Below are 27,136 nucleotides of genomic sequence, written 5' to 3'. Positions count from 1 at the left end.
TCCGTTCATTTCATTTCATGTTTCTTATTTTAGCCTAACCTTAAACATCACATGACCAAACATTGGACAAGATGTCGCACTCGGCAGTGAAGGGAAAATTGATAGCTGTAATTGGTGATGAGGTAATGCTTCCCCTCCCCCCACCCCCACCCCTTGTGTCCTTTTCAGGGTACATTGATTGCGAACCTCTATTTTATGAAGTAACACGATAGCTTCAAGTAGGACAGTTACAAGACACTGTCGCGTATCTTAACTACACAGGAATGCTGAAAATATCCATATTGTATTTATGAATATATTCTGATGCTTTAATTATCACAATGATTGCCAAAATGAAATTTTTCTCAAGATACAGGAGGAGAGAGGACTTTTTAACTTTAATATTCTCCCCCCCCCCCCCCCCCCACTTCTCTCTCTCATAAATTTTCATGTTTTTAAAATCACCAGTAATTTTTCTCGTGTTTCAACTGTTTGTCATGATATGTGACTATGATATGAAATGATACTCCCAGATAATACTGATTACTAAGTCATGGTTTCTTCAGCTAGATATTTTTAAATATGATAAACTCATCAATAGTTGGATTAGTTGTGACAATGCTGGACTATAGTTGAGGCAACAGTCTACCCATGTGTCAAACGTCACATAGAATCTGACTGAGGTTAATCAATTTTACTAACATATCAAAAATCATTGCTAGAATATTTAATGTTATCGATAATTGCAGAAGTTTTTGAAGTTAAAACCAATGGGTGGTGGTGGTACTATACAACAATGACCTACAGATGATTTCATGCTCTAAGATAAATTCTTGTTGCAGCGTAAAGATAGTTTTTATGAAATAAACACAAGCCTAGGATGAACCTACGAATAATTGATACGAATAGTACAATGGTAACGTTTGTTTTGTAGGACACCTGCACTGGATTCTTGTTAGGGGGCATTGGTGAGCTGAACAAAAAGAGAGAGCCTAACTTTCTTGTTGTTGACAAAGGTGAGAACTTGTGTTGGGTATGATCCAAAAGGTAATTACTTCCCTTACTTACTTGTTATATTGACATGGCCAGATTACTCCCCATACTTAGGCCAAATAAAAAAATATGTGTGGTTCCGACTACCCGACCATCCCTAGTTTTTACCCTCGACCCTAAACTTTTTTTGGGACTATTTCTAAAATCAGTTACTGTATTTTGCCGAATATAATGCACACTTTTTTTCAAAATTTTCTTTTATGAGAAGGGTTGCATAATATATGCCACTATACATATAGGTTTTTGACCCATTTTCCTTTCAGGTGAATCTTGACTGTAAGTTCATTCATAGCCAATTATTAGATACTACTTAAATGCTAAGCTGTAAACACTTACTACAGACCATCTAACAGACGGAAAGTGACTTGAAACTAAAGAGCACTTATGTAAACAATCGTGCAAATTTCAGGTTGTTTGAATATATACTGATTGATCACCCTCCTTAGTTTTGAAAAAGCTGGATAGATTTAAGAACTTTGACGGGTTTGAAAACAATACTCAGGTTGAATTATCATTTCGTACTTTCATGTTAAAAAATGTCCTGTATATATTTTTTTAAATTTGAAATATATATATATATGTGTGTACAATCCGCGATTGATGAGATGTCACTACAGGACCGACAGTCCCTCCTCCAGTATAAAGAAAAACCTCAGAATGACAGGGTTCCATTGGTCACCACATATCATCCCGCTCTCAAGAACATCAACGATATTCTGAAAAAACACCTGCCCATTCTGCATGCCAACAAACGAATGGCTGGTGTTTTAAGGAACCACCGATGGCATCCTTCAGACGTCCCAGAAACCTGAAGGACATGATAGTAAGGACCAAACTGGATAACCCTTTACCCAATGGAGGTTTCAAAACATGCTCAGACCTCAGATGGCAATTATGCAAATATAGCTCAGACACTGAGGGTTTTAGCAGTCCTGTTACTGGTCGCAGTTATAAAATATTGGGAAACTTTTCCTGCAAAACCAATAACTGCATCTATCTCTTCAGTTGCGATGTCTGCCAGAAGCAGTACATAGGAAAAATAACAGACCTTCGCAGACGGGTCAACAACCACCGGTCCTCCATCAGAACCAAAAAAGATTTGCCAGTAGCAACACATTTCAATGGCAATAACCACCGATGGGAGGACATGACAGTAGTGGTTATTGATCAGGACCCTAGTTGGTCAGATACCGAAAGAAAGCAGAAGGAAAAATTCTGGATGCACAGTTTGAAGTCATTTGAACTGCATGGTATCAACAAACCTACTGACTTCACCAGCATGAATACGGGCTAAACCCTTACTAGATTTTAAGCTTCATCTAGACCTACTCGTCTGATCATGTCCTTAACAGTGGTACTATGACCATTTTTGAACACATTTTTTTCTTTTCAATTCTGCATGTTTACAATCAGCCCACCCCTTTATTTACTTTGACCTTCATAACCGATTGCTTACATGTAAAACCCATTTATCAGTTTCCGTGATTCTATGTTTTTTGCACGTCTACCCTAGACATGATCAGTACGGGAATGTCTGATGTTGATTCAATTTCCTAGGCTGCTTATGCCTGTGTCACATTACTAGCGGGTACCGGGCGAGGTATAGGTATCGGTGGGGGACCTGTCAAGATCTAACACCGTAGGGACACATTTCCAAGTCTGCCGGGTGATTAGCTCTCCTCATATACCGCCCGCACCTCGGGCGGGACAAGGAAGGCAGCCGTGTGTTTACCGGGCGGGGAGCGTATGGAATGATGGTGTTGGTGGCCGCCCGATATCCGTAAGGTTATCGGTAGGTAACCGGGAGGGGTACGTCCGGTACCCATACGGACATCGTACGGACTAGGTACCCCCGTGCGGTCACCGCTCGGACACCTGAGGGGTATCGGATGAAGCCCGGACGATGTCCGTTCTGAGAACATCCGGGTATCGTTTGGTGACCTTTGCCTTTTCATGCGTGTTAAGTGCAATTAAGGCAATTGCAAACTGGTGTATATATACCTATCGTCATCGTCATCATCTCCAACATCATCATCGACGCTGTTGCCATCAACATTGACATGGCCAATCCTCCGAGGCATCTGAGACTGCCGTTCCTACGTCTACAACTCGCTGAAGCACGTGAGCGTTATCTTACGATGGGGTTGACATCGCCAGGATTTAACTCCGCGCTAAAAGCTGCCGGTGGGGTATACGGGCCCTGAATGGCGTGTTCTCACCGCATGGTCCCCGGCCGGACACTTTTCAGATTTTGGCATTCTCAGGCCGCTCAGAACCCGCTACCTAGTCGGATACCTAATCGCAGTGTAATGTGACACAGGTATTATTCTTTGTTTTTTTGTTTTTGTTTGGTCCACTTTGTTTACTTATTCAAACTTGTTATTTACATTATTTCTCTCTAATTGTGTTCATTTCTTACTTCATTTACATAGTTTATTTTTATTTAATATTTATTTTTTATTGATTTGATTTTTTTTTTTGTGTATGTTGATATTTTGTACTTATTATTATCTTTTATAAATTATTTATTCTTAATGCATAGTCAAAATAGAATCTCTCTGGGTACGAGTTAGCGTTACTATTTGTCAATGTAATTGGGTTAACTCGTTCCACTTGAGATTAATTAAGTCTATTTTTATCACTTCATACATTTTAGATCAGCTCTTTGGAGGAATAAGGCATGTCCTAATTCGCTCCACTTTTAACATTGATTGGCAAGCCTAAAGACTAAAGACCAAAAAACATGTAGTCTGCGTTGTAAATACGTTTGTAGATTAGTGTAGTTGTAGTGCTAAATGTATTTATATGTAGTTTTTGTTATTATTCTCTGTTGATATTGGCCACATTATGTAATTCTTTTCGTTTGTCCTGAAGAAGGGACGGGTCGTCCCGAAAATTTGACAATCTGGTTGTTCGTGTCATTGGTCATTTTAGTGCTTTGTATAATTTTTTGTATTTGACCTTGTATCCATGTTGTGGATCTGACACTTTGAGGTATCGGGTGTTGTTGGAACTTTAGTGCTTTTATATATATATATATATATATATATATATATATATATATATATACACACTAAAAAAACATTAAAACACTTTTCGAAATATTTCAGCCGTTTCACCAGCCTTCATCAGTCGTGTTTATTAAAATGCATAGCAACTAACGTTGAACAACGTATTATGACGTCACAATATACATACATCTGAAAGCCAACGTCATGTATCAAAATTGCGCCAAAAACATCTGAAAAATTGCGAGAACTACTGTAATAACCTTTTAAATCATACCTGTAAGTGGACTCTAATTGGTGTAAAGTAAATTCTTGCATATACATAAACATATATGTTTTTTAAAAAAAATTTTTTAAATAGATAGTACACATATACTTCACCCAAAAATGTTCATTAAGATAGTTTATAGACAGTAATGTTCCCTTTTGTTTATACCAATTGGTATATATGCATATATATATATATATATAAGAATTGTCAAAACTAGGGTGATCCCTACCATTTTTGATAGGTATAATCACACCATATAGAAATGGCACATGCAAAGAAGTGAAATTAAAAGAAAATTGTGTTTCCATATAAAATCTATCATTTAAAAAAAATTAGTTTAAAAAATAACAAAATCCCTACCTACTTACCTTATTTTTCAAGGGAGTGTAACTGGAACCACACATATTATCTTTTTGGCCTTACTAGTTAGTGACGTGGCCAGATATTTTCATGCCCCCAAGATCGAAGATCAGGGGGCATATTGTTTTTGTCCTGTCCGTCATTCTGTCTGAAACTTTAACCTTGCTAATAACTTTTGAACAGTAAGTGCTAGAGCTTTGATATTTCACATGAGTATTCCTTGTGACAAGACCTTTTCATGGATACCAAAATTGTTGACCTTGTAATGTTGACTTTGGAGTTTGACCAATTTTTAAAAAAATTGACATTGGCCATAAATTCTAAATGGTAAATATTAGAGCTTTCATATTGCATATGAGCATTTCTTGTGACAAAATCTTTCTACTGGTACCAAAGCATTTGTCCTTGTGACCTTGGCTATCTTTAGAATTGGCCATTATCGGGGGCATTTGTGTTTCACAAAAACATCTTATTTTCCCTCTTAATACTAGGAGCAGTCTATGTAAGTAAGACAGTTTTCAATGAATTGTACAGCTTGCAATTGAATGCTTTTGAGACTGTATTGTTAAATTGTTTCTCCATTATATGTATTTTTAAATTCAAGTCAAAATGTAAACATTAAACACATTTCTTTACATTTTAAGGAACAAGCAGACACGACATAGAGGAAACATTTCGAGGATTTCTTAAGAGAGAAGACATCGCTATAATTCTCATCAATCAAACCGTAAGTGTTCCCCATTTTGGAGTCCTGTGAGGACCCGGGTTAGAATACTGTAAAAGTGGGGGTTAGAATACTGTAAAAGTGAAAATTTACTCTATATACGCAGTCATGTAAAAAATGCATAAATCCCCCCCCCCCCCCCCCCCCCCCCCCCCCCCATGTATATGGTTATAAATATTTGATATAATATATGTTATATTTAGTTACCCTGTATTTTTCACACACGTGTAATGTTGGACGTGGAAAAACGCATACTTATCACTTTTATAGTAGGTCCTCAGTACCCCTTGCTTGTCGTAAGAGTCGACTTAATGGGGAGGTCCTTCAGATGAGATTGCAAAAACTGAGGCCCCCTGTCACAGCAGGTCTGGCATGATAAAGACCCTGCTCAAAGGCTGTAAGCACCGAACATAGGCCTAAATTTTGCAGCCCCTCACTGGCACTGGTGATGTCTCTATATGAGTTAAAAATTCTTGCGAGAAACATTAAACAATATACAATCAATCAGTGAACCATATTGAACCTCTAAACCTTATAATTTAATTTTGCATCCCTTCCAAGAAGAGTTGCACATTGCTTTTTGGTTGGTATGTCAGTTGGTAGACCACATGTCCGCTCAGTATCTTGAGAACCATTTACTTCATCGTAATGATATTTCATATGTGGGTTGGTTATGAGTAGAAGAGGATCCCTATTGATTTTCAGGTCGAAAGGTCAAGGGTCAATCCACTCTGGACATAGGAATATACTGACAGCTCAATGTCTAGAGAACCCTTTGCCTGACAGATATCAAACTTGGTACACTGGTACATCTTCAGGAAAAGATGATCTCTATTAATTTTGAGGTGAAAGGTCAAGGGTCAAACTGGACATAAGAATACATGTATAGTGTCTGCTTAACATCTCAAGAACCCTTTGCTTGATAGACATCAAACTTTGGACACTGGTGCATCTTCAGAAGTAGATGACCCCTATTGATTTTGAGGTCAAATGGTCAAAAGTCATGGTTCAAACTGAACACTGGAATATACTGTGTGCTCAATATCTTGAGAACCCTTTACATGACAGACATCAAACTTAGTACATTGATACACTTGAGGAGTAGATGACCCCTGTTGATTTTGAGCTCACATGGTCAGAGGTCAAATTGGACATAGGAATATACTGTCTGCTCAGTATCTTGCAAAGTATACAAGAAAATACACATGATAATCAGAAACCTGTATCACTCACATGGACCTTTGCTTCACGAAACATAAAATGTAGCAGCTGAATGGGGGTTTTCTGAGGATGAGAAATACAAGGTGTTTGATAGACATGTGGGAGTTATCCTAGTTTGATGCTGTATCTCATAGATTACTTGTTGACTTTCAGATTGCAGAAGAAATCCGCTATGTTATTGATTCCCATGATCAGCCAGTTCCAGCAGTGTTAGAAATACCTAGCAAAGATGCTCCCTACGATTCTAGCAAAGACTCGATTCTACGCAGAGCTAAGGTAAGGCCAACAGAACTAAGGTAACTCCAACAGAACTAAGGTAACCCCAACAGAACTAAGATAACCCCAACAGAACTAAAATAACCACAACAGAACTAAGGTAACCCCAACAGAACTAAGATAACCAAAACAGAACTAAGATAACCCCAACAGAACTAAGATAACCCCAATAGAACTAAGATAACCCCAACAGAAATAAGATAACCCCAACAGAACTAAGATAACCCCAACAGAACTAAGGTAACCCCAACAGAACTAAGATAACCCCAACAGAACTAGGGTAACCCCAACAGAAATAGGGTACCCCAACAGAAATAAGGTAACTCCAACAGAACTAAGATAACCCCAACAGAACTAAGGTAACCCCAACAGAACTAAGATAACCTCAACAGAACTAAGATAACCCCAACAGAACTAGGGTAAAACAGAACTAAGGTAACCCCAACAGAACTAAGGTAACCTCAACAGAACTAAGATAACCCCAAAAGAACTAAGATAACCCCAACAGAACTAAGGTAACCCCAACAGAACTAAGATAACCACAACAGAACTAAGGTAACCCCAACAGAACTAAGATAACCCCAACAGAACTAGGGTACCACAACAGAACTAAGATAACCCCAACAGAACTAAGATAACCCCAACAGAACTAAGATAACCCCAACAGAACTAGGGTACCACAACAGAACTAAGATAACCCCAACAGAACTAAGATAACCTCAACAGAACTAAGATAACCCCAAAAGAACTAAGATAACCCCAACAGAACTAAGGTAACCCCAACAGAACTAAGATAACCACAACAGAACTAAGGTAACCCCAACAGAACTAAGATAACCCCAACAGAACTAGGGTACCACAACAGAACTAAGATAACCCCAACAGAACTAAGATAACCCCAACAGAACTAAGGTAACCCCAACAGAACTAAGATAACCCCAACAGAACTAAGGTAACCCCAACAGAACTAAGATAACCTCAACAGAACTAAGATAACCCCAACAGAACTAGGGTAAAACAGAACTAAGATAACCCCAACAGAACTAAGGTGACCCCAACAGAACTAAGGTGACCCCAACAGAACTAAGGTAAAACAGAACTAAGGTAACCCCAACAGAACTAAGATAACCCCAACAGAACTAAGGTAACACCAACAGAACTAGGGTAACCCCAATAGAACTAAGGTAACCCCAACAGAAATAGGGTACCCCAACAGAACTAAGATAACCCCAACAGAACTAAGATAACCCCAACCCCAACAGAACTAAGGTAACCCCAACAGAACTAAGATAACCCCAACAGAACTAAGGTAACCCCAACAGAACTAAGATAACCTCAACAGAACTAAGATAACCCCAACAGAACTAGGGTAAAACAGAACTAAGATAACCCCAACAGAACTAAGGTAACACCAACAGAACTAAGATAACCCCAACAGAACTAAGGTAACCCCAACAGAACTAAGGTAACCCCAACAGAACTAAGATAACCCCAACAGAACTAAGGTAACCCCAACAGAACTAAGATAACCCCAACAGAACTAAGGTAACCCCAACAGAACTAAGATAACCCCAACAGAACTAAGGTAACCCCAACAGAACTAAGATAACCCCAACAGAACTAAGGTAACCCCAACAGAACTAAGGTAACCCCAACAGAACTAAGATAACCACAACAGAACTAAGGTAACCCCAACAGAACTAAGATAACCTCAACAGAACTAAGATAACCCCAACAGAACTAAGATAACCCCAACAGAACTAAGGTAACCCCAACAGAACTAAGATAACCACAACAGAACTAAGGTAACCCCAACAGAACTAAGATAACCCCAACAGAACTAGGGTACCACAACAGAACTAAGATAACCCCAACAGAACTAAGGTAAAACAGAACTAAGATAACCCCAACAGAACTAAGATAACCCCAACAGAACTAAGGTAACCCCAACAGAACTAAGATAACCCCAACAGAACTAAGGTAACCCCAACAGAACTAAGATAACCTCAACAGAACTAAGATAACCCCAACAGAACTAGGGTAAAACAGAACTAAGATAACCCCAACAGAACTAAGGTGACCCCAACAGAACTAAGGTGACCCCAACAGAACTAAGGTAAAACAGAACTAAGGTAACCCCAACAGAACTAAGACAACACCAACAGAACTAAGATAACCCCAACAGAACTAAGATAACACCAACAGAACTAAGGTAACACCAACAGAACTAGGGTAACCCCAATAGAACTAAGGTAACCCCAACAGAAATAGGGTACCCCAACAGAACTAAGATAACCCCAACAGAACTAAGATAACCCCAACCCCAACAGAACTAAGGTAACCCCAACAGAACTAAGATAACCTCAACAGAACTAAGATAACCCCAACAGAACTAAGGTAACCCCAACAGAACTAAGATAACCACAACAGAACTAAGGTAACCCCAACAGAACTAAGATAACCCCAACAGAACTAGGGTACCACAACAGAACTAAGATAACCCCAACAGAACTAAGATAACCCCAACAGAACTAAGATAACCCCAACAGAACTAAGGTAACCCCAACAGAACTAAGATAACCCCAACAGAACTAAGGTAACCCCAACAGAACTAAGATAACCTCAACAGAACTAAGATAACCCCAACAGAACTAGGGTAAAACAGAACTAAGATAACCCCAACAGAACTAAGGTGACCCCAACAGAACTAAGGTGACCCCAACAGAACTAAGGTAAAACAGAACTAAGGTAACCCCAACAGAACTAAGGTAACACCAACAGAACTAGGGTAACCCCAATAGAACTAAGGTAACCCCAACAGAAATAGGGTACCCCAACAGAACTAAGATAACCCCAACAGAACTAAGATAACCCCAACCCCAACAGAACTAAGGTAACCCCAACAGAACTAAGATAACCCCAACAGAACTAAGGTAACCCCAACAGAACTAAGATAACCCCAACAGAACTAAGATAACCCCAACAGAACTAAGGTAAGGCCAACAGAACTAAGGTAACACCAACAGAACTAAGATAACACCAACAGAACTAGGGTAACCCCAATAGAACTAAGGTAACCCCAACAGAAATAGGGTACCCCAACAGAACTAAGATAACCACAACAGAACTAAGGTAACCCCAACAGAACTAAGATAACCCCAACAGAACTAAGGTAACCCAACAGAACTAGGGTAACCCCAATAGAACTAAGGTAAAACAGAACTAAGGTAACCCCAACAGAACTAAGATAACCCCAACAGAACTAAGATAACCCCAACAGAACTAAGATAATCCCAACAGAACTAAGATAACCCCAACAGAACTAAGGTGACTCCAACAGAACTAAGGTAAAACAGAACTAAGGTAACCCCAACAGAACTAAGATAACCCCAACAGAACTAAGATAACCCCAACAAAACTAAGGTAACCACAATAGAACTAAGGTAACCCCAACAGAACTAAGGTAACCCCAACAGAACTAAGGTAACCCCAATAGAACTAAGGTAACACCAACAGAACTAAGATAACCCCAACAGAACTAAGGTAACCCCAACAGAACTAAGGTAACCCCAACAGAACTAAGGTAACCCCAACAGAACTAAGATAACCACAACAGAACTAAGATAACCCCAACAGAACTAAGGTAACCCTAACAGAACTAAGGTAACCCCAACAGAACTAGGGTAATCCAAACAGAACTAAGCTAAGCCCAACAGAACTAAGTTAACCCCAACAGAACTAAGACAACCAAAGCAAGACTTTGTTTAAGCTAAGAACATAAGATTTAACTCTCAAAATAAATATATATAATGTGCATTTTTATGCATATTTATGTCTTCCTTCTTTCAGGGGGAGACATATTGTTTTTTATTTTCTGTCCTTCCGTCTGTCTGTCACAAAATTTTGTGAACGCTTATCCTCCTATATGGCTTATTGGATAGACTTGAAACTTTGTACAATGCTTCATTGCCATTTGTAGATATGCATATTGTCAGGACAGGAGGATCCAATTATTTTCCTAAAAGTTATAGTGGATCTAAGATGGTTGGAGGATGTAAAATATCTTGTTAACACTTCTCCTCCTATATGGCTTATCGGATAGATTTGAAACTTTGTACAGTGTTTCATTGCTATTTGTAGATGTGCATATCGTAGGGACAGGAGGATCCCATTATTTCCCTAAAAGTTATAGTGGATCTAAGAGGGGTGGAGGATGTTAAAGAGCTTGTGAATGCTTCTGCTATATAGCTTATTCGATAGACTTGAAATTGTGTACAATACTTCAATGCCATTTGCAGACGTGAATATTGTAGGGACAAGAGGATATAATTGTTCTCCTTTAAGTTATAGTGGATATGAGGGGTGAAGGGTTTAAAATAGTTTGTGAACACTTCTCCTATGTTGCTTATCAGAGTTCATAATGCCTATGTTCCTGGTCATGCTTTCTCCTCCATACAACATAGTACATTATTGGGGAGATTTCATTTGGAGCACCTCCAATTTGAGGAGAGGGGAGACATTTGCTTTTCATAAAAGCAATCTGAAGTTTATTGATTTGAGTTATGTACCTTAAAAGTCAGTCAGTATAATAGACACAGTGGGCAATATTTGTTCTATAGTAAATACAGCATCAATTTATCAGCAGTAAAAATATGGCTGTATACAAATGATGTATCATTCGTTGCTTTTCTGTGTGTGTGTGTGTGGTTGTCATGTGTGTTTGAATGATGAATATTAATGATTAAAACTAAAAAGGTTTTATTTAGAGGAAAGTAGAGATGGTGGCTGTCCTTGAATTTATGTCACAATTGATTTAAATCAAATGCCCCCCCCCCAAAAAAAACCCACCCCAAAACAATCAATGAATCTATGTTATGCATTATTCTATTTTTCAGGGCATGTTCTCTGCTGATGACCTGAGATGAGGATTCTGTGCTGTAATCTGATTGGTTAATCCTTCATTTACTCGGAGCCTGGAATCAATGTACCGTGACATGATATCATATAGCATGCATAAATAACGTCATTTGTGAAATTTTTTATTAGATGAATTCCTACAGCTATTGTACATTCCACTGAAACTCTTGTGATGATTTGATAGTAGAAAATGTTTAAAACTTTTATGGCAGTTTATTCAGTTTTGAAGTAGTTGTGAACTAAAGAACAGTAGAAGTACTATGATAATATAACTAAAGAACAGTAGAAGTACTATGATAATATATTGCAAATGATAAGTGTATTCTAGTCAGTGGGTAATAATAAAATGTCAAGAATACATCAGTGGTTTTTTGTTTGTTTTGGGTGCGACACTAAGAGTTTGTCAGAGCCTAGTTATAATACATACATGTATCTTTCTTTATTATAAATATACAATAGTAGAGTTCTTCTTGTTAGGATGCAACTGTAATGTGCCCCCACTAGTAATACAGCATCTCTGGATTGCTTGTTCGTTGCCATCACTTCATGAAATTACCTGTTTGATACGAATAGAAAAGGTCATGTTTCCTGTTAATTGCACAACATATTAAGCGAGTCCCAGGGATGTAAACTTATGACCAATGATTTTCATCATAAACAAATAGACTTTTTACCCAGTGTCACAGTGGTTTGCACCAAATACAACAGAAATTCACAAACTTTTTTAGCTCACCTGTGCTGAAAGCTCAAATGACCTTTCCTGATCACTATTGTCTGTCTGTCTGTAAACTTTTTATATTTTCGACTTCTTCTCCAGAACCACTGGGCCAATTTCAACCAAAATTTGAAAAAAGCATCCTTGGGTGAAGGGCTTTCAAGTTTGTTCAAATGAAGAGTCACACCCCCCCTACAAAATGCAAAAATAGGGTTGGGTCATTTTAAAATCCTCTCGAGAACCACTGGGCCAGAAGAGCTGAAATTTACATGAAAGCTTCCTGAAATAGTGCAGATTCAAGTTTGTTAAAACCATGATCCATGATAGGTTGGAGCCACAATAGGGGATCAAAGTTTTACATGCGAATATATAGGCAAAATCTTCTCAAGAACTACATGGCCAGGAAAGTACAAATTTTCCTGAAAGCTTCCTGACATAGTGCAGATTCGAGTTTGTTCAAATCATGGTCTGGGGAGGGGGGGGGGGGGGGGTAGGATGGTGCCACAATAGGGGATCAAAGTTTTACATACAAATTCATTCAAGAAATTTTCCTCTCAAGAATCACTGGGCCAGGAAAGCATTTTCGCTCACCTGAGTCACCTTGGCTCATTTAAAAAATTTCCCCAATATATTTGCATGTAAAACTTGGATCCCCTATTGTGGCCCCATCCTAACCCCAGGGGCTATGTTTTTAAGAAACTTGAATTTGCACTATGTCAGGAAGCTTTCATATAAATTTCAACTTTTCTGGTCCAGTGGTTCTTGAGATTTTTAAAGATTTTCCCTATTTTATTTGTATATAAAATTTTGAATCCCCTATTGTGGTCCCATCCTACCCTCAAGGGTTATGATTGTAACAAACTTGAATTTGCACTATGTTGGGAAGCTTTCATGTAAATTTGTAGCTGCAGAACAGAGTTATGTCAAAATATTTTTTCAGAGAGCTACAGTTCTGCAGCAAGTAAATTTGTACTTTTCTGGCCCAGTGGTTCATGAGAAGAGGATTTTTAAAGATTTTTCCTATATATTTATTGTAAAACTTTGATCCCCTACTGGCCCTATCCTAACCTTGGGGCCATAATTTCAACAAACATATTATTATTATTCTTTATTGCTGAAGACATACGTCTTATGGCATACATGTTTACAAAAATAATAAACAAGTTAACAATTGTATAGTATGGCATGGCATGACATTATATGGTATGTTACACAATACTGATGTGAATTTATAGACAGAGAATGCTACATAAGTAAATCATTACGTAAATTAAAGGCACAGTAAAGATATTTCCCCAAATTACACAACTCTTTGAAATTTTTTACACTTAATAATTGTATAAGTTTAAAAACAGATGGGTTTTTCCAATAATACTTCTTGATATATTTCCTGCGTAATTCAATAAAGTAAGGGCATTTTAAAATGAAATGAAATTCATCCTCAATATCTAAATTACAAAGTTTACAATAGCGGTTATTTCTTGCTACATTAAAATGACGTCCACTCTCAATGGCAAGATTATGCGAAGACATTCTAATTCTACTAATATGTTTTTTATAAACATGTGGTATAGCCTTCGTCAAGTAAAATTGCAATGAAAAATAGTCATAAATGTACATATAAATTTTACATCTTGGTGAGGAGTTGATTTGTTCAACAATACTCTGCACAAAAATATCAGAAATTCTTTGCTTAATTATTGGGAAATAAGTATTACAATATACGCCATTATATTCTTGATTACACCAAATATGACCCAAACCTATATCAAATAGTTTGTTTTTTATATGGATAGCCCAATTAATCACACGATTTCCACCCTTGTCTGCTTCTTCACGTAAACTTTTGTAACATGTTTTCAAAATACAATTTTCACTTTGTAATAATTTAAACCAAAATTTAAAAATTCTAAACCAGCGAACAATGTTCATGGGCAGTCTGCCTGTTTCTATATACACCATACCATTATTTGTATTTTTCCTGACACCCAGTACAGACTTCAAATATTCCAAGTGCACTTTTTCAACATCTTTTGCACTATGGCTACCCCAAACTTCACAACTGTAATTAAGTATACTTGCAACATATGTATCAAATAAGGATAACATTGTTTCTGTGTTTAAATACATTTGGCTGACTTTAGATTTCAAGGAAAACATTGCTTTTCTGCCCTGGCTGGCCAATTGCTTTTGTGTGGTGCTAAACTTTCCATTGTAATTCATTAAAACACCCAGGTATGTGAATTTATCAACAATTTCTATAGGCTCCCCATTCAGATGCCACCTTTCATTACTGCTAATTTTACTCCCATTTCTGAAAATAACTATTTTTGTTTTTTCTACATTCACTGAAAGATCCCACTTTGTGGTATAGGTAAAAAGTGTATCCAGCATGCTCTGCAAATCATTAGCACTTTCGGAAAAAATAACCATGTCGTCTGCATACATCAAGACAAACAGATTTAATTCTTGTATTTGTACAGGGATCATCCCTTTTGTTAAGAATTCGATCTCAAAATCATTAACATATAATGAAAAAAGTATGGGTGACAATACTTCCCCCTGTAATAAACCGATATCATTTTTGAAAACCTCAGACAACATTCCTGCTGATCTGACACAAGACTTCATATTTTCATACATCACACGAATAATACCGAGTAGTTTCCCCATTATGCCAACAGTGCTAAGTTTTTTCCATAATTTTATTCTTTCAATTGAATCGAACGCCTTTTTAAAATCTATAAAACAGCAGTACAACTTTTTTTTTCTTACATAATGTCATATCAATAATTGAACTCAGGCTAAATATAGCCTCAGCTGTACCCCGCTTTGACTGAAAACCAAACTGCGCATCGGTAATAACATCATTGGAATTTGACCATAACAATAATCTCTGGTTCAAAATAGAAGTAAATAATTTACAGAAACAACTAACTAAGCTAATACCTCTATAATTATTTGGGTCTAATACATCCCCTTTCTTTAGTATTGGAACAATGACCGACTTTGACCACATTTGAGGGAAGAAACCTGATGAAAAAATGCGATTAAACAATTTGTGAATAATAGGTACAAGAACATTTTTAAATTCAATAAAATATTCATTAATCAACAAGTCCGTTCCATGCGATTTTTCTCTCTTTAACTGTTTAATCGTTTGATAGCATAGGTGATTTCAGTTTCTGTTATTTCACAGTCAAGTTCTTCAAAAACACAGAGATTGTCGTTCGCACGCTCAGGGTTGGTAGTCGCAGTCGTGTTCGAATTACTTGTTAGTTCCTTAAAGTGTTCATAGAAGACACCAGGGTTAACATTTTTGGGCTGTCCCTTTTTCCTTTTAAATAGTCTGTAAAATGCCTTAGGGTTGTGTTTGCGCATACTATCAAGCATGTTCCTTCTGCGCGTTGGTATCGTCTTTTTAATTTCGATGCTAAAGCTTTATATGCCTTCTTTGATTGCATGAGATTTTGATGCTTTACAGAGTTTTTATTGCGATTGAATAATCGGAGGTCACTCCTGTAGACATTGTATTTTCGTTTCAGCTCAGTGGTTATCCATGGCTTGTCAATAGGCGATGATACGTTTGAGTGAGCAATTTTACGCTGATAGTTTAGTTTAGATTTCAGTGCGAAGAACGGCTCCATAGCATCCGCGATCTCTGTTGTAAAATGATCCACAGACGAATCAATCGTTCCTTGTTGCTCTTCATCGGGTGTTTCAGCTGCTATCTGTAAAGATTCCACACACGATATCAGTGCACATTTGGCTTTTTCTAAAGAATCGGCATCCCACCTAACTTTCTCAAATAAAGGTAAATAACAAACATGAATGTGCAATATGTCAGGAAGCTTTTGTGTAAATTTCAGCTCTTCTGGCCCAGTGGTTCTTGAGAAGATTTTTAAATGACCCCACCCTATTTTTGCATATCTATACCCCCCATCCCTGCAACAAAGTTGGGGGAGAGGGTGGGGGGAGCATACTGGAATCAAGTCCGTCCACAGTGTCGGTCCGTTTCCGGGCTCTAAAGTGTTATCCTTCTACCTACAGTCGTCACATCATACACATGGTCTACCCATGGGACGAAGATGTTACCTATCAATTTGAGGTCAAAGGTCAAGTGCACTGGGCATTGAAGTAGCATTATGGTTTCCGGGCTCTAAAGCGTTATCCTTTCCACCTACAGTCACCACATCATACATATGGACTATCCATGGGATGAAGATGATCCCTATCGAATATGGGGTCAAAGGTCAAGCACACTCCTAGGGAAGAGACTTCCCAAGGTTTTGTCATGCCCTTTCTTTTCTACACTCGGGAAAGAGGTAATCTATACCTATTAACAACACCCATTTGGAGATTGGGGTACTGGGGGGGGGGGGGGGTATTCTTGTGCTGAGTATTGCTCACAGTACCTCTTGATGTGATTATCTCCGCTTTGAAGGGAAACAAATTTGAATCCCCTTCACCTAAGGATACCCTGTGGCAAGTTTGGTTGAAATTGACCTTGTGGTTCTGAAGAAGATTTTAAAAAGTCATCAAAGTATTTTCACTATTTAGCTATTACCTTCCCTTGGAAAAAATCTGGCCCTTCATTTGAACAAACGTGAATCCCCTTAGAGAAATATGTTTCTAGAAAATGCCGGTATTATAATATATACACATAAACTAGATTTACGTATTAAATTATCTCACCATTGACCCATTTGTTACGTTTTGAAAACGTGTAACAGGAAGGGAGAAAATGCAACGGACCAGACCGGGATTCGAACCCGGGCCCCCTGAATCTCTAGTCAGGTGCTCTACCAACTGAGCTAACTGGCCACCTGTGATCGAACCCGGCCGACCGCTACATTCCTCCCTCCTTAAATATCTTCACACCCTGAAGATATCAACCCAAGTTCTTATTTGCCCCTGGGAGGACTTTCACCTCCAAGTCCAGGGGTGGTCAACGGCACCAAATCTGTAACGGGAAGGGAGAAAATGCAACGGACCAGACCGGGATTCGAACCCGGGCCCCCTGAATCTCTAGTCAGGTGCTCTACCAACTGAGCTAACTGGCCACCGGTGATCGAACCCGGCTGACCGCTACATTCCTCCCTCCTTAAATGTCTTCACACCCTGAAGACATCAACCCAGGATCTTTATCCCCTGGCAGGCATTTTCACCTGTCAGTTCCAGGGGCTGGTCACGGCACCAAATGTAACAGGAAAGGAGAAAATGCAACGGACCAGGCCGGGATTCGAACCCGGGCCCCCTGAATTCTAGTCAGGTGCTCTACCAACTGAGCTAACTGGCCACCTGTGATCGAACCCGGCCGACCGCTACAAACGGAAAGCCAATGCACCCTTTGATCTTGACGCTCCATATTCGGCGATATTTATATTCAATGAATGTTTTCTCTTATATTTCTTTTGAAATTGACATTGCTTTCATCATAGACAATGAATGCATGTTTGTTGAAAACTAGTTCGATCCGGTTTTTTATTACCACCTGTCTGTGTAATCACTACCAAATATGGAGCGTCATCAAGGTCAAAGGGTGCATTGACTGTTCTGTTAACGTAACGAATGGATTAACCATATGATATTCCAGTACTTAAATCTGGTTTACATCTTTAAAATATACATAAAAATAATAAATATACAATGAAATATATTTCTCTGTTGTTTCATCGAGTGGGTGATGAAGGCAGCAATCATTGCAGAAAAATTTACATTACTCATTTGTAGTCGCGAATTATGATTTTTTTTCCCGCAATGCTTGCTACCTTCATCATGCACCCGATGAAACAACAGAGAAAGCATTTTGTTGTTTAAATAATTACGCAGACGGGTAAAAGAAAACGGATGGAACTAGTTTACAACAACCATGCATTCATTATCTAAGATGAAAACAATGTCAATTTCAAAAGAAATATATAAAAGAAAAGATTCAGAGAATGTAAATGTATCAATATGAATAATATTGACCCTGCTGTTGATTAAACGAAGATTGTTTTCATATACATACATGTATTCTTATGTAAAATTTGATCCACTATTGTAGCCCAACCCTACTTCCGGTGGCCACAATTTGAATAAATTCGAGTCTACACTGCCTAGGGATGCTTGCATATCAATATGACTAATCATGGCGTTGCTGTTCTTGAGTAGATGGTTTCTAAATAATGATTTTTCCTATATATTTCCATGTAAAACTCAATTCCCTATTGTGGCCCCACCCTATTTCTGAAGGTCACAGTTCGAATAAACTTGAATTATGCACTACCTGGGTATACTTGCATATAAATCATAGGCCTGTTCTTGAAAAGACGATCTTTGCTATAAATCTCTATGTAAAATTTGATTCCCTATTGTGCCCCTACCCTAACCCCGAGGGTCGTAATTTGAATAAACTTGAACTTGCACTATATCAGGAAACTTTCATGTAAATTTCAACGTTTCTGGCCCAGAGGAAAAGGAAATATTTAAATGATGATACCTCATTTTTGTATTTTCTTGATTATCTCCCCTTTGAAGGGAGCACGATCCTTCATTTGAACAAACTTGAATCCTTTTTATCTAAGGATGATTTGTACCAAGCTTAATGAAATCAGCTCATTGGTTCTCGAGATGTCGGGAAGCTTTCATGTGATTTCAACTTTCCTGGCAGGTGGTTCTTGAGAAGATATTTAAAAGATGCCACCATAGCTTTACTATGCCTTAATTATCTTTCTTTCGAAAAAGATGTGGGCATTCATTTAAATGACTTTGAATTTCGTTTATCAACTTCTGAAACTACTTATTTTGAGTTCCTTACAGGAGTTATGAGATTGATCACTGTTCAGTATCTTCACCTTTCATGCGATTAAAATCAAACCTCTCACTTTGCTCGATTTACACAGTCGCAACGACTGTCTGTATATTGAGCGGAGTGAGATAGCCTGTATATTGAGCGGAGTGAGATAGACTGTTGTTGTCTGTATATTGAGTGGAGTAAGATATACTGTTGTTGTCTGTACATTGAGTGGAGTGAGATAGTCTGTTGTCGTCTCTATATTGAGCGGAGTGAGATAGTCTGTTGTTGTCTGTATATTGAGCGGAGTGAGATAGACTGTTGTTGTCTGTATATTGAGCGGAGTGAGATAGACTGTTGTTGTCTGTATATTGAGCGGAGTGAGATAGACTGTTGTTGTTTGTATATTGAGCGGAGTGAGATAGACTGTTGCTGTCTGTATATTGAGTGGAGCGAGAAAGACTGTTGTTGTCTGTATATTGAGTGGAGCGAGATAGACTGTTATTATCTGTATACTGAGCGGAGTGAGATAGACTGTTGTTGTCTGTATACTGAGCGGAGTGAGATAGACTGTTGTTGTCTGTATACTGAGCAGAGTGAGATAGACTGTTGTAGTCTGTATATTGAGCGGAGTGAGATAGTCTGTATACTGAGTGGAGTGAGATAGACTGTTGTAGTCTGTATATTGAGTGGAGTGAGATAGACTGTTGTTGTCTGTATATTGAGTGGAGTGAGATAGACTGTTGTTGTCTGTATATTGAGTGGAGCAAGATAGACTTGTTGAAATTCGATCTGGGGTTCTGGAGAGGATGTTGAAATGTTAAAAGTTTACGGAGAGGGTGACGCCGGACAAAAGGTGATAAGAAAAACTCACTGGAGCTTTCAGCTTAGGTGAGCTAAAAAGGTAGGAAGAAAAGAAAATAATTGAGAATATTAGATTATTGGAAAAAGAAAATTATGGAAATGCACGTTGAAATTAGCATACTGGAAGCTAGAGGATATCACGGAATTAGATACTTTAAGATTTTAAAAAAAGAAAACAACAAAGCTTCGCACTTTTATTCAGTTTGTGAGTAAAATGTCCCGAGAGTTTACACATCGAGAAATTCTTCATAAAGAATGTTTAATCATATATAAAACAATTAATAGTATATTGTCTGGTGGAGTTTGTGTTGTACGAAACTGACGTATCGACAAGTTATATTACGGAGACTTTTAAAATCAATAAATACTTGGCACTGTTTCAACTGGTATTTATTGTTTTCTTACGACTCCTTGTAACAGTTTTAAATAAGGATATAATATGGAGACCAGTTCTGATTTCCAGGACTTATTATTAGTACCGGTGCACACAAAACCTGATGCCCGATAACACTATGTTACAGGTATATCGGAAGGTAAGTTATAATGGACACACTTCCGTTTCCTACCGTTCCTATGTTATATAAGGTTAAAGAGCACACTGTGTTAAGTTTTATTATCACAATTATCTCGGGCTAACGAATTCACAACGAAACAACTACCATGACTTTAACGCGACTAGTTCGAACTGGGATAAATAAGGAAAAGAATTGAGCTAATGTCAGTTATTGATTATTGAAAATAAATGACGAAGTAAAAAAAAAAGGCAGTTGAACAAAGTGAAAATAAATAATGACAAGTTGGCCAGGGAATATACAAAAGATCACAAATTATGACGAGTTTATACATAATGTTTGTATGTATATACATTAAAAGTGCACTCTTGATAAACCGCCGTTCGATCGACTATATGCACCCCCCTTCCTTTTTTGCTATGGAACCCATGTGCCGTACTGCTCACCTGCGTCAGAACTCAATATCCGTTAATCAGGCAATACCTGGTCGGGGGGGGGGGGGGGGGGGGGGGGGCTTCGTAATTGATGAGTAAACGTGGATAAAACACCCTCAGAGAAACCTGCTGTGAGTGGGCTCAGTGTTTTGTTTGTTTGGGATGGTTTTTTTTTTTTTTTTTTTTTTTTTTTAGAAACAAGAGATGTTTGTAAAACACATATGCCCCCCCCCCCCCCCCCCCCCCCCGATGGTGCAAAATTGAAAAGGGTTATACACACACATCATTTAATTGAGAGTAGTATCATCAATTCAAAATATTGAGCAGACAATATCTTCCTATGTCAAGAGTGGATTGACCATGTGACCTAAAAATCAATAGGGGCCATCAACTCCTGAAGATGTACCAGTGTACCAAGTTTGACGTCTGTCAAGCAAAGGGTTCTCAAGATGTTGAAGGGACAGTATATTCCTATGTCCAGTTTGACCCTTGACCTTTAACCATGTGACCTCAAAATCAATAGGGGTCATCTTTTCCTGAAGATGTACCAGTGTACCAGGTTTGAAGTCTGTCAAGCAAAGGGTTCTCAAGATATTGACCGGACAATATATTCCTATGTCCAGTTTGACCCTTGACCTTTGACCATGTGACCTCAAAATCAATATGGGTCATCTTCTAAAGATATACCAGTGTACCAAGTTTGATGTCTGTCAAACAAAGGATTCTTGAGACATTCAGTGGTCAATATATTCCTATGTCCAGTTTGACCCTTGACCTTTGACCATGTGACCTGAAAATCAATAGGTGTCATCTTCTCCTGATGATGTACCAGTGTACCAAGTCTGATGTCTGTCAAGCAAAGGGTTCTTAAGATATTGAGCGGACAGTATATTCCTATGTCCAGAGTAGATTGATCCTTGACCTTTAACCTTTTGACCTGAAAAACATTAGAGGTCCTCTTCTTTTTATAACCAGCCCACATATGAAATATCATTACAATCAAGTGAATGGTTCTCAAGATATTGAGCGGACAACTCATGGTCTACCACATGGGGTTAAGACCAGCAGTTTGACCTTGACCTTTGACCACGTGACCTGAAAATCCATAGGGATCATCTACTCTCTAAGGAAAGCCTTTGTATCAATTTTGGCTATTATCAAGCTAAGGGGTCAAAAGATATTGAGCGGACAACACATGGGCTTAAGACCAGAGGTTTGACCTTGACCATGTGACATGAAGGTCAATAGGGATCATCTACTCTCCAAGGGCAACCCTTGTACCAAGTTTGGTAGTTATCATGCATAGGGGTCAAAAGTTATTGAGTGGACAACACATGGTCTACCACATGGGGTAAAGACCAGCAGTTTGACCTTGACCTTTTACCATGTGACCTGAAAATCAATAAGGATCATCTACTCTCCAGGGGCAACCCCTGTACCAAGTTTGGTTGTTATCAAGCAAAGGGGTCGAAAGATATTGAGCGGACAACATATGGTCTACAGACCGACCGACCGACAGTTGCAAAACAATATGCCCCCTCTTTTTCAAAGGGGGGGGGGGGACATAAAAATTTAAATGATCCCGTCTATCTCAATTTCCTTGAAAGACGACACGACCCTTCATTTGAATACACTTTACATTCTTTTGAATGGATGTTTTATGTTAAGACCCCGTGTTTCTGGAATGGGAAAATAACAGATTATATAATAAGTTTTGCTATAATTTATATGTTATAAGCATGTACGGTTTCTTGCAGTTTTCAGCGTTTGGCATTATGAGGCGTGAATCAGAATCGTACGGGAGACAAGACAGTGGGTGTCCCCAGAGTCCGGTTACCTTGGTAACAAGTGATATAAGAAAGAACTACAAATACTTAAAGAGAGAGATGTCAGCCGATATCCTACTAGATTATCTTGTTCAACACTCTATACTGGAAACAGACGAAAATGAGTTCCTCATCGGTAAATGTCGTGCGGTGAAATGTGACTTTATCTTACGTAAACTGTTACGACACCCGGAACGTATTCAAGATTTTTCAACATTAATAGCCGAGTCGGAGGAGCAGGGATTTGAATGCTTTCGGACTTTGGGCAGTTCTCCTCTGTCTTCTAGACCTCCAGCAACGGAGAATCAAGAAGGTGGGTTCTATACTTTGTAGTTCTCTTCTAATAAAAAAAGGTATACAAGTTGCCTAATCTTCTCCATCGGAAACGCTTCATTGCGAAACGAACTTTTCAACACTCTTCACGTATTTCATAAATTTCTCCATTTTAAATTTTCTTGATTTATGTTTGTGACTGTGTTGTGAAATCACTTCCGCTCGTGGGGTATCATTTAGTGAAGAGAAAAAAAAATACCCCGTCATTCAAAAGGCCTTAATTTCGTGACTGAATAGCTGCAGGACTCTAGCTCAGTGGACAATTGGGTTGGTCTATCCAAATTCCCAAAGAGCTACATTTCTGCAGCTATAGTGGAAGAAGGGTTGTCGTTCTTGACGAAAAATATGTACAGTAACACCGACGATTTTCTTCTTCTTCAGGTTTGACCTCTGCAACAGTAAAAAGAAATTTGAAAAACAATCGAGAACACCTCATCAGAGAAATCAGTAAAAGAGTGTCGAATGTAAGCGCCAGCATTGTGGATGATTTCTTGGAGGAGGACGTTATTTCTGTGAGCGAACACCAACAAATATCGAGACTGAAAAATACAGACGAAGCAGCTAATATGATCTTGGAGAGCATACGGAAAAAGGAGCCAACATTTTACCTAAAACTGCTCTCAATTTTACAAACCTATGCAAACAAGGGAGACAGGAATGGCGATCTTGGGAATCTTCTGAATTGCCTCGGACAGAGTACGGAGGGAGACCATGAGCAAGAAGCCGCAGGTGGTACGAAGTTTTAAAATTCAAATCAACAAATTTCAAAATCTTTGCATGAAATGAATGGCATGAATGATGCATTTTTCGCATATTTCTTTCTTTCTTTGTAGAATACAGGGATATGACTGTTACATGTAGATTAGAAGACGGGTCTATTTACAGGAAAAGTCCGTGAAACTTTAATTTTAATTTGTTAATATGTTTTAAATAGTCAAATTAATTTTTACAAATTATAAAAAATCGATGATTTTCGCTCCGGTATACGCAATTCTCCAAAGACTCACGTGCATTATTAATTTTCCTCCATTTCAAAGGTCTGAGAGTTGATAAGGCACAACCTGTAGAAGTAAAGATAACGGACCCAGAAGGCAAAGTAACGATGCATATAATCAAAATGATCCCCGATACCGAGGAAATGGTTGTTCAGGGCACTCACTCTAGCTTTGAGAGCACATCGACGGGATCCATCATAGTCCTGCTCCGGACCGAGTCTACCTACGCAATGACAAAACTGAAGCACTTCATAGAAAACGAGGGCATGTCCGAATTCTTAAGCCGGTTATTTGAGTCCTGCGATGTCCAGAGACTTCTGACCCAAGACAAGTTCAAAATAGACGTGCAGATCAGAAAGCTGCAGGGACCCCCAGCAAAGGGTACGGACATTTGTAACACCGAAAATTACAGGAAAATGGGTTTTTGCAAATATTTTTTCTTCTTTACATTAGGAAACCATATCATACATGTTTAACGGCATATTGAATTTTAAGGGGAAAATTAAGAAATTTTTCATACTATACAAGCTAAAGATAATGAAGTTTTCGGTTTTTATTAATTTTTTTTACAGATACTTACCGTCCTGAATTAGAGTTTAAGTACAATGCTTGTTTGAAGAGATGTCACGGGTTTCTGCGGGAGGAGCTAGACCCACTACACCTTCTGAGAGACGAAGAAGTTGCAAGAATATTTCATCCAGTGATAGATAAGATAAAACAACCAAGCACGAGGACAGCAAAAGTGGAAATATTCTTAGAATTTCTTAAAGAACAACCCGAGAATAAGATTAAGTTAGTTATAGAAAAACTCAAAGAGAAAAACATGTACGCATATGGACAGCTGTTTCCAAATATTGAGAAATATCACGATATAGGTAATTGATGCTTTGAATATTTGTCAAATTTCATAGCCATCTTAAAAGCTTATGGGTTTTTTGCTTCAGACACATAGAATTGTATTTTGAACCACTGTGAATTGATTTTAAAATAAGATGAAATAAGAAATCTCTAATAGGTATCGGAATTAGTTTACCAAATGAAATAATACAGAAATAATTTTTACGAAACGCATTATTATAGATCAGTCAAAACCCGATTTCAGAGTCCTGCCACTCTAGTAGTGTCAATGTAATAACAATAAAAGCCACGTAAAGAGGTCACAAAACATATTGGTATATTCAATACTAATTCCACTACTACATTTAAAAGTCCTGGAAGAATATTTTATTTCTAAGACTGATAAATGCTCGGTACTACTCTAATGACATTTTAATTTTCAGACGTTGAACTAGTGAGGGGAAATATTTTAGACAATTTAACAGAATTATTGAACGAAGTCAGTGTTCTCGCAATTCAAACTCCATTCTTAAGCACTGGACTCGTATCAGTGGAGGAGTTAAATAATCTGCACGCAAACTGTGAAAGCACAAGGAGAAAAAGAATGGAGTTTATGAAAATGGTTCTGCATAGGGGAGAGGCAGCGATCAAAGTCTTCCTTTGTGCTTTGGAGAATACTTGTGGTGAAGATAGAGCACAGAGTCTTCTACAACAAAAGGACGTCTGCAGCGAACGCGATGGTAAGTCCACTCATTATGGGCTGATTAAAATGAATGTAAAAAATGCATTGCGTATGTTCCAGATTTGCAGTGGTCGTTTTTGTAGTATAATGTGCACATTATTCATTGTTTACCTAGAAACTACAAGATCTAAAGTACATGTAATTGTAGACTATAATGCAGTGTGAAATTAACCAACCAATCATGTGGAAATTCAAACCACTCAACTTGGTGCAAATTCAAACCACCCAATCACCCGCAAATTCAAACCAACCAATCACGTACAAATTCAAACCTACCAATCACGTACAAATTCAAACCAACTAATCACGTACAAATTCAAACCACCCAATCACGTACAAATTCAAACCAACCAATCTGACACGTACAAATTTAAAGCAAATCAATCATGCGCATATACATGTGTGCAAAAAGTGTAGAAACCACCGCTGTTCTCTAGCCGTTTCGTCTTATTTCCTGACAACTACGGAGGCAAACAGAACATCTGAATTGACGAGCGCACTGTAAATAGATCAAACAATTAAAACTGTGGGTTAATTAATGATGATTATTTTAAAATATTTTCTTAGTTAAAAAATGTCTATGAAATGCTCGTTACTTCCACGGGACATGTATTGTACCTTAGATCACAAAGAGATTTATAGATATCATGTTCAATTTATTTCTCCCTGATAAAGTGATCCTAATGATTAGTTAATATTGATTATTATCACCTGCATGTGGTGTTTGTATATAATCTCGCAACTGATTCGATACACACAAGATTGTTCAGCGTATGATCAGTTTTTAAATCGAGGCCGGCTACTGACAAACAAGTTCATGTTATAGGTTTGAACAGTCTCGTTTCAAGTCAGCATTTCGCAAATTCTATGGTTGTTATAATGATCTAGTTTGCCAATATAACTTATCCTTGGGTCAAATAATGCTGTCTGACGTGTTTCATACCGATTGTTAGGCCGTTCTTGACACACTTATTTTGACTACGGATAATCCCGTTTACCTGATCATAATATAGGTCTCACGGCGGGTGTGACCGGTCGACAGGGGATGCTTACTTCTCCTAGGCACCTGATCCCACCTCTGATATATCTAGGGGTCCGTGTTTGTCCAACTCTCTATTCAAAGTAGTTATGAGATTGATCACTGTTCATTATCTTCACCTTTCATAAATCAATTTTTATTTTTTCAAATAATACTTTTATTGTCGATCTTTGTGTGTTCTAACTTCTAAATACATGAAATGTATATGTACGAGTTATTTAAATGCCGTTTTGCAGTGGCTTTGATAAGATA

General features: G+C 38.1%; 2 protein-coding genes across 3 annotated transcripts in view; both read left to right on the top strand.

The window, feature by feature from the left end:
• Window positions 1-7: 7 nt before the first annotated feature.
• LOC125683686 (V-type proton ATPase subunit F-like) lies at window positions 8-12,169 on the top strand. The gene is made up of 5 exons (XM_048925124.2): window positions 8-122; window positions 914-995; window positions 5,316-5,398; window positions 6,770-6,892; window positions 11,788-12,169. Exons 1-5 carry the CDS (start codon window positions 72-74, stop codon window positions 11,815-11,817), a joined length of 369 nt encoding a protein of 122 aa, XP_048781081.1. The 5' UTR covers window positions 8-71; the 3' UTR covers window positions 11,818-12,169.
• A 6,322-nt stretch (window positions 12,170-18,491) lies between these two features.
• The window catches only part of LOC125683671 (uncharacterized), a 26,662-nt gene continuing 18,017 nt past the window's right edge, over window positions 18,492-27,136 (top strand). For both annotated transcript variants that reach the window (XM_056142666.1, XM_056142665.1), the window contains exons 1-7: window positions 18,492-20,699; window positions 22,870-23,251; window positions 23,653-24,003; window positions 24,105-24,161; window positions 24,309-24,647; window positions 24,839-25,141; window positions 25,547-25,843. In XM_056142666.1, the coding sequence (XP_055998641.1) occupies window positions 20,664-20,699; window positions 22,870-23,251; window positions 23,653-24,003; window positions 24,105-24,161; window positions 24,309-24,647; window positions 24,839-25,141; window positions 25,547-25,843 (1,765 nt within the window). In that variant the 5' untranslated portion in view covers window positions 18,492-20,663. The remainder of the gene's footprint in view (window positions 20,700-22,869; window positions 23,252-23,652; window positions 24,004-24,104; window positions 24,162-24,308; window positions 24,648-24,838; window positions 25,142-25,546; window positions 25,844-27,136) is intronic.

The sequence above is a fragment of the Ostrea edulis genome, chromosome 6, assembly GCF_947568905.1.
Source record: "Ostrea edulis chromosome 6, xbOstEdul1.1, whole genome shotgun sequence".
Taxonomy (NCBI): domain Eukaryota; kingdom Metazoa; phylum Mollusca; class Bivalvia; order Ostreida; family Ostreidae; genus Ostrea; species Ostrea edulis.
Note: the sequence above shows the minus strand (reverse complement) of the source record. Positions and strands in the feature narration are given on the sequence as shown.

What these genes read in the sequence shown, in the direction of transcription:
- LOC125683686 (XM_048925124.2), top strand. Translation starts at nt 72, where the DNA reads ATGTCGCACTCGGCAGTGAAGGGAAAATTGATAGCTGTAATTGGTGAT. An exon ending in CTTTCTTGTTGTTGACAAAG is followed by an intron (nt 996 to 5,315) that starts GTGAGAACTTGT and finishes TTACATTTTAAG; the next exon opens with GAACAAGCAGACACGACATA. An exon ending in TAATTCTCATCAATCAAACC is followed by an intron (nt 5,399 to 6,769) that starts GTAAGTGTTCCC and finishes GTTGACTTTCAG; the next exon opens with ATTGCAGAAGAAATCCGCTA.